Source organism: Uranotaenia lowii, chromosome 2, assembly GCF_029784155.1.
Source record: "Uranotaenia lowii strain MFRU-FL chromosome 2, ASM2978415v1, whole genome shotgun sequence".
Classification (NCBI taxonomy): Eukaryota; Metazoa; Arthropoda; class Insecta; order Diptera; family Culicidae; genus Uranotaenia; species Uranotaenia lowii.
The window spans coordinates 57,686,644-57,697,292 of NC_073692.1; the positions used below are offsets into that span (position 1 = coordinate 57,686,644).

Genomic DNA, 10,649 nt, shown 5'->3' on the forward strand with positions numbered 1-10,649 from the left:
AATGACAAAAATGACAAAAATGACAAAAATGACAAAAATGACAAAAATGACAAAAATGACAAAAATGACAAAAATGACAAAAATGACAAAAATGACAAAAATGACAAAAATGACAAAAATGACAAAAATGACAAAAATGACAAAAATGACAAAAATGACAAAAATGACAAAAATGACAAAAATGACAAAAATGACAAAAATGACAAAAATGACAAAAATGACAAAAATGACAAAAATGACAAAAATGACAAAAATGACAAAAATGACAAATGTTTATGGCATTTTTGTCAATTTCTACTAATTATGACAAATTTTGTTCGTTTTTGCATTTTCGGCATCTCTATCGTGTTTTTTATTTTAGTTTTTTTTTATCGTCGTTTTTGTTCATTTTGGTAGTTTGTGTCATTTAAATTTTTTTGATTGAATGTTTTTTCATTACTTTTAATTTGTGACCAAAACAAAAATATTTAATTACTGGCAGCACTGTTAAACTGAAGTGTTGAATTCAAAAAGGTTAACCAAACAGTTGAGAAAAGTGGTAAACTTGATCCCGGCAGACTCGGAAACTACTGAACCGATCATCGTCAAAATTGGCATCTGAGGGTTTTTGAGGCCGGAGATGGTTTCTGTAATAGTCAAAACTTCATCGGACTTAAGAAAGGGGGGGCTTTCATAGAAAATGTGTAGTTTTTCGAAACAAATTAAAGTCATGACATCCATTTTCTCGAGATTTTTTCATCCTTTGGGCGGTTTGTTTTTCGTCTCCATGGTCGAGGCGTCGCGAGCCAACGTCGCAAAAGGATTGTAACCATGGCATAGCATACTGATCAGTTGGAATATTTTGGCGCGTATTTCTCAACCAAGAATATTTTCAATGCAAGGGGTGGCGATATGAAGCCTTGATGTGATTTTTTTTTCTTCTTGATTCCTAGCTCATTTGTACAGCACATGGTTATGAATGACGCCTAGATGAGACCCAGTTTGACATTTTGCCGATCGAATAAAACATATGCCTACATTTTTTTTGCCAAAATCTGAAATTGAAAAGTCATGGCATCCATTTTAAGAGATTTTCTTCTGTCTGAAGGGTTTGTTTTTCGTCTCTATGGTCAAGCACACGTCGTCGTCGCAAGTGGATAGTAACTAAAGCATACTGTTACTGTTCATTGATCGCTGGAAAAATTTAACAATAAGGCGCCTGTTTCTCAATGCACGTGGGGGCGATATGCAACCTAGATGTGTTTTTTTCTTGCTTAATTGCACGTGGTAATGAATGACGCCTAGTTGTGACACGGATTGGTATTTTATCAATCGAATCAAAACCAATTGAAAGATTTGCAAAAATACTTCCATATTTAGATCGTGTTAATGTACGTAGCATTCGACTTTTCATTCTAGGAACATTAGAACATGTTCAAACGTTCAACTTCAAACGTTCAAAAAAAAAATGTTTTCTTCTAGAAATTGTTATTTCGGCCCAAATACACAAACGAAACGAATTTACACATGAAAATGGGAGCTTTTTATTTTAAATAACTCTGAAAAAACCATCGCACTTTTTGCTTACATACAAAGTCAAGTACGTACTTAACATGAAAAGTGTTATTGTGTTACATGGCTGCATAAAAGAAACTTTTGATCCGCTTCGTTTTTGAAAAGCGAGACTTTAGAACTGATATTCAAGAAATTTTTAGTATACCCTTAAAGTGTTAAAAACAATATTCCCTCCTGTCAACTTACACGGTGGGGCAAGGGCAGGCGTCGAACTTTTAAGAAATTCATCTTCAAAATGATTCAATATGTTTTAAAGACCAGACTGGGTATTCCGAATGTTAAAACTGAAGCGGATATTGAAAATTCTTAAATGTTTTTGTTAATGAAGGTTATTCTTTTTGAACAGCATTCGTTAAAAGTGGAGTAATAAACATAAATTTATACTGCACTAATACTGCAGATATATCAGTGAAATTTGATAGAACAAAAAACAGGGAAACGTATTAAATCCATTTTAAAGCCATTATTCTGACGCACCTGAAAATAAGCTTAGCATTGACACTTGCCCCAATATACGGGACAAATGTGAACTTAGAAGTTTATTTTTGCCAACATTTTTGAATATTTGACTTTCAAAGAGAAAATAATAAAAACGCTGAGAACTTATTTAGTGATGCAACTGATATTTTTTTAAATATTTATATTTTTTGCCGTAGTAAATTTGTTTAAAAAAAAGGGAATTTGCACTGTATTCAATACATTACTAATTTAATATAGTTTTCATAACCATGATAAGTGCTGTTTGGGAAAACTTCAAGCTATAATGTCTCATGTCCACGAGTTTGGAATATGGCGAAACATTTTTTTAACGTAATTTTGGCGCAAAAAGGATAGATATTCAAACTGCTTCGTAGGCGAGGATCATGAAAAAAGCTGTTTGAAAATGATTATTAAAAATCTTTTTTTTTAATTTCTATAACTTATTTGTTTATTTCCAAAAAAATCCCCATCTAAAGCTTATCAGGAGCTGGAAGTGCTCATAATACAGAATATTAGGAATATACTCAAAAAACTGTCTCGATTCACGCTATTCATCGGTTTTAAAAATTCTATCTCCATAAAGTACAATTTGCAATAAATTCCAATATGCGAATCTTTTTCTTTCAATTGGAAATTTATGTAAACTCCAGTCAGATTATTCAGCCTACCTTCTTCAAGCGATGGGGGACAAAATTGGAAAAGTAGGGGGAGCTCCCATGTAAATTTAAAATAAAGAGCTTTTCAAAGAAGGGACCATATTTAGAAAGTTTTTTTTTGGGTACAGAGTACAAATTTCAGATCTTGAAAAACGAGTTTAGAGATCAAGTTTCAGTAAATAATATATACCATATTTGAATTGCAATTCAAAACTGCAGCTGCAGCTCTCATTTCAAAGTTGTTGGTTCTGAAGTATAAACTTGCTCTCTAAAATCTAAACTTGAATAAATTTTTACAAATAACATTTATTTTCGGAAGGTGTAGCAAAGCACAACAGGTCAGCTAGTTTTATATAAAAATAAATGAAAAATTAAAAGCTCAACTAAAAATCCTGTAACTTTTTTTCGTGCGTCAAAATGATCTGAAGTGTTTCATAAAGTTGATCGTCGTGTTAAAAATTAACCTCTTTGTTCGGGCACGGCCGATGGGGGGGTTCGGATTTCGGGGAATTTCTTTCCGTCTCCAGTCGACGGCATCCACCAACACAGGAACTCCAGGTGAGTCGCACAATTGATGGCACAGCAGCTGATCGCCCCTTCGGGGGGAAGATTTCGTTTGCACTTGGGGGTGTACGTTGATGTGTTGAAAACACTTCGCAATTCGATTGCGGTTCTACTACTATCACTTGATTTCGGATGCACTTATTGAAAGTCGCTTTATTGGACTAATTACTAATTTATTAGCGAAGTGAAAAATCCGTGTGTAGTATTCAACGTTACAATCTATTCTAACAACTAAAATGGCTTACATTCTATTGTGTGAGTCTCTCTCGGCGAAAGTTCTTATGTTGCGAGAGAGTACATATTAATGCTAGGGTACGTGTACAGAAAGTGGTGTTTGCGAGCAAATGGATTAAAGTGTCAAGTGAACATAAAACTAGACACATATTACAAACAAAAACTTAGATGCTATTTCCTGATCGGTACAGTACCGATCATTCCGGCCACCTTGAAACTGCTGTTTCAACCAATTTCGGACCAATTGATTGCGGGCTCCTCAGTCGGTTGGACCATGCGACACGGTTGGGCCAGGGTACACGGTTGGACCAAGAGACACGATTGGACCCGACATGAACCATCTTTGCGTCGGAAAGGCAGCTGTTCACTACTTCGGCTGGATTCGAAGGCACAACTGGCACGTCGCACATCGAGGAACCTGCTTCGTCTCAACTTAGGCACTGGTGCAGAATCTGTGGACGACAAAAGAGACCCGGTAGAACGAACGGCGTAGAGTAAGGTTAGAGGAACGCTAATCACCTGTTAGCGCCCCTTTAGCGCGTTGAGCAACGTTCGGTGTGCTCTACCGGTCTTAGAAGATTCGGCTTCTGACGTGGCTTGGTGCATGGCGATGAATGCTCGGTGACGATATAGCAATAATGTAGGAAAGGATCTGTAATCGACAAAGAACCGGTAGATCGAACAAGAAAATGTGACAATTTGGAACGCTAATCACCTATTAGCGCTCGACATGCGCAGTGAGTCACATTCGGCGTGCTCTGCCGGTCTTTGTAGATTGATCTCGATGAAAATACCGCAAATGGGTGAAATTAGTAGAACATGGATCTGTAAGCAACAAAGACCCGGTAGATCGAACGGTTGGAGTAAAGTTATAGGAACGCTAATCACCTTTTAGCGCTCTATAAGCGCGTTGAGCACGTTCGGCGTGCTCTACCGGTCTTTGTAGCTTGTACTAGTTGTCGGGGGTTGTCACGTTGACCTGTTGACTGCTGGCGGTGAATAAGATGACAATCTCGCTTGGCTGACTGAATGACTCCATCTCGACCTTGATGAAGTCTTGTAGAGCGATCGAGTGGCCGTGAGGTGGCGGAACAGGGCCAGTTTTCCAATAACGACGATTGCCATGCAGGGTTTTCGGGGAAGTTGGAGGAATGTAGATACCTGGACAGTTCACTAGCTGTGATGTGCACTTCCGGAACGCGTCTCCTACTGAGCCCATCAGTATCCTTCTGGATAGCAGTTAACCGATTAGCAGCAATAGTTCTCCAACGATGTCGTGGCGGCTTTGGTATGCGGAATTCCGTTGGCAGGACAGGTGCGCATAACCCCAGACAGGTAACTGACGGCTGCTTGGCTAAAGGGACAAAGTAGCAGCAGGATTCACAGGCAGCGTCTTCTCCTTTGTCGTTGACCTTAGCGGCGCTTGAAGGCGTGTTGGACAGCTGACTGTGTTGAGCGACGGAACCGACGAGCAGCGTATCGTTGAGCGCGTATCTTGAATTGGGCTCACAGGATGCGTCGAATACCACGCGTTCATTGGTGGTTTTGCTGGCTTCCTTGAGCACCGGGTGATGTGGCAGATAGCAGTGTGGTTTGTCGTCAACAGAATCGATGCGGTGCCTTTTTCCGGGCTGAGCGTGACTTCCAGGGATTTTGTGGTGTGCATTTCTGGTGGAGTTACGTTGTGTGGCCTTCGTGTTCGAATCTCCAAGGGTGGTTTTAGGATTATTGGGCCGGGAATGGCGGGCGACGGATCCTTTTTCGTGGATTTGAGTGGTGGAGGGTTCAGCTTCCGTTCTCAGGCTCCCATCGGCGGTTTCCATTGGCCGGAACTCCCCAGGGATCGTTTCTCGGGTTTGATCAACGGTGGAGAGGAAGCACGCTCGCGGTGCGGTGGTGGAGCTGGAATCCACTTTGCCAGAAACTGTCCAGCCAAAGAGGGTGTCCACCAAAAACGGAGAATTATCACCAAGAGAGTGGCGTACGCCTGTGTGGAACTCGTGGTAACATTCTCCACCGATGATTATGTCGATTGTTGCTGGAACGTGGAACTGAGGATCCGCCAATGGAACCTTTGGCATTTTCCAGGCAGTTGTATCGATCGGGGATGTGGGAAGATGGGAGGTTGGCTTCTTCATGACGAGGAAATCGAGTGTGGTGGAGAAGTCGCTGTTCCTGGATATGATCTTGGCAGCTAACTTGTGCTTGATACGCTTGACTGACTCTCCAATTCCGGCAACTGCGATGTCCACGGGACTTTGACGGGTGGCGAGCTCGTTCGCCAGCTTCTTGGTGATGAAATTTGACATCGCTGCAGAATCAAGTAGAGCTCGTGCTTGGATCTTTCTGCCGTATCGGTCGACTACTAACAGCGAGACTGTCTCCAAGAGAACGGTTGAATCAGAATGCACGGAAAGATTTACTGTTGGGGGGCTAAGCAATCTACTGGGGCCTGGATTCGCTTGTACGGGATGTGGTTCCTCAGTAGAGAGTTGCTCTAGATGTGATATTTGGTGGTCGTGCAACATGGTGTGGTGTTTTGCTTGACAAATCCTGCACAGAAACTTAGATTTGCAGGATGTTGCCCGGTGGTTTGCGCGAAAGCAATTCCAGCAAAGACTGTGCTGTGTCACAAACTCTCGCCGTTGGGAGCTTGATAGGTTCGAAAATGCTGGACATTGGTGAAGCGGATGTGTTCTCAAACAACAGTGGCATGGCGAAGTACTGGATTGAGTTTCGGACGTAGCTGTGTTCACGACAGATCGGATGGCAACTGGTTTCTTCGTGATTTGTCCGGCCACCTTGAAAACGGTGGGCACTGAGGAACGATGCTGGAGATCGCTGTCCACGGATTTCAACATCCGGACCTGGTGGATGAGAAACTCGATGAGCTCGTCGTATTTCACCTCGTCCTTCTGTCGAGTATCTTGCTCCCATGCACGAATCGTCGCCGAATCCAACTTGTTTGACAGGATGAAGATGAGCGGAGTGTCCCAATGCTCGATCGGTTCGCCTAACTTCCCCAGAGCCTTAACGTGTCGCTGGAAATCATCAACCAGTGTGTTGAGGTCTTGGGCTGACTCATACTGGATCGGTGGAAGGTTGTACAGGCCTCGAAACAGCTCCTTTCTGAGGAATCGCTTGTTATCGTAACGCTTCTTAAGCGCGTCCCACGTCGACGAATAATTATCGGCTTGGATATCCACAGACTCGAACGGTTTTCTTGCCTCTCCTTCCAACGACTGCAACAGATACTGCAGCTTGTTGACGATCGGTATGTCCTCGTTGCAGTGGATCATCGAGAGAAAGTTATCACGGAATGAGATCCAGCGCGATTCATCTCCACTAAACTTCGGCAAATCGATTTTTGGCAGACGATGATGAAAGCTGGAAGACATGCTATGAGAAGCCGATGCGTGGATGATCGTCGAACTCAACGGATGCTCCCTACTCTCCAGTTTGGACAGCAAAAAACCCTTCGCCCTGCAGAATCGATCCTCAAAATCAGCACGGAATTCCAGGTGTGTTTCAAACCGTTCTTCGCTGTCACCCATCTCGATGTCGTTCTGCACGTTCAAGAAGAGTTCGTTGCACTTGTTGAGCGCCTCCAAACGTACCGCAACCTGGCAACAATCCCGTTCATAGGTGAAATCCGCTACGAACTTCTCCACCACATCTCGTTCAGCACACGCTCGTCGTCTCGTCAGAAGGTCCGCTGCTAACTTTTTCTCCGCCTTGCTAGCCATCACTCAACACCACTCAAATCACACTTAAAAACACCAAAACGACCGTAAATGCCACCAATGATTGACTTTTCGGATGTGTTTTATAAATAAAAATCGCCAAAATATTTTTATTTAGTGTATGTTGCTATCCTTTTGAGCGGTACTGTAGTCAGCAACTTGTATTTACGTAACCCAGCAATGTTACAATCGCCACAAAATAAACAGGCAAAGGGATTTTGATTTTTTCCAAAAATCCAATTTTTTAAGTGACGCTATACTTTTGTACGATACTGTTGTCTAGCCACTTGCCTCTATGGGTCTCGCTATAATGCTTCACAGTGTCTCAGTGACCACTGGAAGTGAATTCCAATTTTTCCACAAAACTTTCAAATTTGTAAGTGTCGATGTGTTTTTGAACGACACTGTAGAATGCACCACCCTTGATGCACTTGCAATTCGCCGTAGAACTGACTTTTAGTCACAAAATGCAATTTCGTAAAAAAAAGTTATTTAATTTTTACTTGTTGCAAAACTTTTGCGCTGTACTGTGTTGCAAAATGTTTGTACTGCAATGTAATTTTGTCGTTTGTTGTGATTCCACAATTAATCGCACCTAACTCGATTTCGCTGATTGCTGCTGTTTGCACTCGATTGCAAAGTAAAATGTGTGTTTCATTCGTTGGCTGATTAATAACAGGCCAGAATATTTATCCAGAGTGAGTATACCACAAAATGGCCTACCTTATCGTGGATGTTTTACAAACCACAGCTGCTACTGCGCTCCCGGAAGATGGTGAATTTTGATTCCTCTGCTGGTCCAGATGAGGTTCCTGTCCTCGAATCCGGCTCGAAGGACACATATTACAAACAAAAACTTAGATGCTATTTCCTGATCGGTACAGTACCGATCACTCTTAAAGTTTACTTTGTACCACGGCGTTGCCAAAATTAAAAACGATTTATTTTTTTGAAAATTTTTGCTTTTCTATAGAAAGTTTCTTACAAGAAAGGTCTTTGAGGGTCACCATAGAGATGTCCGAATGAGCTAAAACTGTGCCAGTATGGTGTTATTATTGATTGGATGAAAATTGGGGGATGAGAGCAAGGTTTGAAGAAAGTTGCAGAATAAGAACCACCCTAAACTGAACTGTATATTAAGGTATGTCAAAACACAACTTTTTTGAATATCAAAACACCTGTAATATAAATAATTTCCTTCTTGGTGTAAAAGAACGACAGATTTTTGTAGACTAATAAAATGTGTTTTTCGCTATAAAAAATGCATTTCACCTCTTGAATTAAAAAGTTTTGTTAAATTTTAGCTGATATTGGAGGGAAATTTAAATCGCAACTTCAGGGACATTAACAGAAAACGTTTATAGCCAAACTCTTTCACATAAGTGAAACTATTTCTCAATCATTAGATGTTCTGTTGTGTTCTAGATTAGAGTCAAACGACGATACCGCTTGGTAAATAAAAGAATCATCCCCCCATTCTGGGGACCAGTCAGTTCAGTCAATCAGTCCGTCAGCTAGTCCTTCGTCGGTCCGTGATATGTTGCTTCTCGTCAGCAATTATTTCAGAACTTTTCTCCTAATTTCCTGTCCCGCTCTGGTTTTCTCACTTTAATGAGCGCACTCTGTCTGCGGTTTCTTTCGGCAGTTGAATGGATGGATGGGTCGGAGGGCTGCGTTACAACAACCGACCGAGGGACCGTCCGTCAGCTCTGATTGAAATCCCACCGCGTGAATGGCAAAGTTATAGTCTTGTGCCCACCAGCAAACAGCTTGAGGAGATGTTGCTGGTGCTGTTGATGATGATGATGGAAAGAAGCGATTCCTCCCCCGCGAACACCATCATCATCAGCCGGGAGAGCACTTTGTGGGATCTCATTATCGCAAAGTCGCGCTCCAAATAAAGGCATACCGGCCACTACTTCATTCCCCCTTTCTTGCTCCGAGTTGGTCCCCGAGAGGCCACCTTCCACCCACTTCTCGCTAAGGGATCGGTTGGTCTTTGGGCAACTTTTAACGATGTTTTTTTCGATTCGAGATTCCTTGGTTTGATTCGTGGATTCAAAGAACCATCCAACAGAACAGATCGAAGAAATTGGTTCACTAACCATTTATAGAGATTTTTTCTCGCTTATAAAAAGGAAGAGAGTCGGTGGATGGACGGACACTTTACCCAATCTATCGCGCTGTTTGCCGCGGACAGTTTCGGTGCAAGGTCTCTCAAGTCTCCACTCAACGCCTAGACCCGCCGAATTGGCAAAGCCCAGGCTCTCCGGACTGGACCGCCTGTGAATGGCTATCGATACAAAACTCGTTATTCCCTCATTATCCGAGTGATCTGACGGGGCATCACGTCTCGTTTATTTATTTAATTAAGACTGTGTATTGATTTGTTCCGAAGTTGATGAGGATTCACGGGCGCTGGCCATTAAGATGAAGTTGAGGTGCCGGAGCTGATGATGATGATGCTGATGATTGGGACGGCAACTCACTTCTTCGATGTCCGTCATCGAATGGCGCAGGAATTTTGCTGTCGACTTCAAGGTGGTAATTTTTCTTTCAAACCGAACACCACCTGGGAGTGGCTTGTTAATTGCATTTTGGTCGGATATGCTGGTTAATTGGACGGCTTGGAATGCTTCGTTACGTTCCAGAATCCGGTCCCGGTTGGCTATGAGAGAGAAAACGACGATGATATCGGTCGTATCCATATCGTGATGGGTTTCCTTCATTAATTGAAGGTAAATGTCGGCAACAAGTTCAATAATTAAAATTAGAATTGAGATTAATATCGTTATTTTCATGATCAGAAGAATTCTTAAAAACCAAAATAGGAAACAAAGGGAGATCAAACTGTAGGTAATGTAGGTAAGGTCACATGTAAATTTTCTACTGCATAAACTATGAAATCGTCGAAAAAAATTATTTTTGTCGGTGGAAATAACTTTGTCTACCTATAAATAAGAGATTCAAGCCAAAAAATCAAAATCAATTTTTCCATACTCTTTATTAAGAAAACTTGTTTGAAACAAATATAATTTTTGAATCCATTAGGGTGAGTGCTCCTACTTTGGACCTAGAGCCTACTTTAGTCCTAAGTTGCCGAAAATCGGAAATAACTCATTTTGTTTGCATAGATTCAAGACACTCTTATGCAAATAATGAACTCTAATTCTTCCTTTAACCTTTCATACCGCTACCTGCCGTAAAAAGTAAATCTAGTTAAATTTTTAACGTTTTTAAAAAAGTGGTTAAGTGATAAAACAGACAACTGGAAATTATTTCGAGAATTCAGAGAGATTAAGAATAGATAACATTGTTTAATAGCCCAAGCCTGATTTTAAAGTAAAACTACCATTGTTTTGATGAATATGAACAATGCTATCTATTTTTCCTCAAAAATAAAAAAAATCATTGGAAA

General features: G+C 41.2%; 2 protein-coding genes across 2 annotated transcripts; both read right to left on the reverse strand.

Moving 5' to 3' along the window:
* Nucleotides 1-3,528: 3,528 nt before the first annotated feature.
* Nucleotides 3,529-6,130, reverse strand: LOC129748276 (uncharacterized). Its single transcript, XM_055742814.1, has 2 exons — nucleotides 4,008-6,130; nucleotides 3,529-3,940 (listed from the first exon to the last, which is right to left on the reverse strand). Exon 1 carries the CDS (start codon nucleotides 6,014-6,016, stop codon nucleotides 4,388-4,390), a length of 1,629 nt encoding a protein of 542 aa, XP_055598789.1. The 5' UTR covers nucleotides 6,017-6,130; the 3' UTR covers nucleotides 3,529-3,940; nucleotides 4,008-4,387.
* Nucleotides 6,054-7,234, reverse strand: LOC129741424 (uncharacterized). Its single transcript, XM_055733149.1, has 2 exons — nucleotides 6,290-7,234; nucleotides 6,054-6,212 (listed from the first exon to the last, which is right to left on the reverse strand). The coding sequence occupies exons 1-2, from the start codon at nucleotides 7,232-7,234 to the stop codon at nucleotides 6,054-6,056; spliced, it is 1,104 nt and encodes a 367-aa protein (XP_055589124.1).
* Between the last annotated feature and the right edge of the window lie 3,415 nt (nucleotides 7,235-10,649).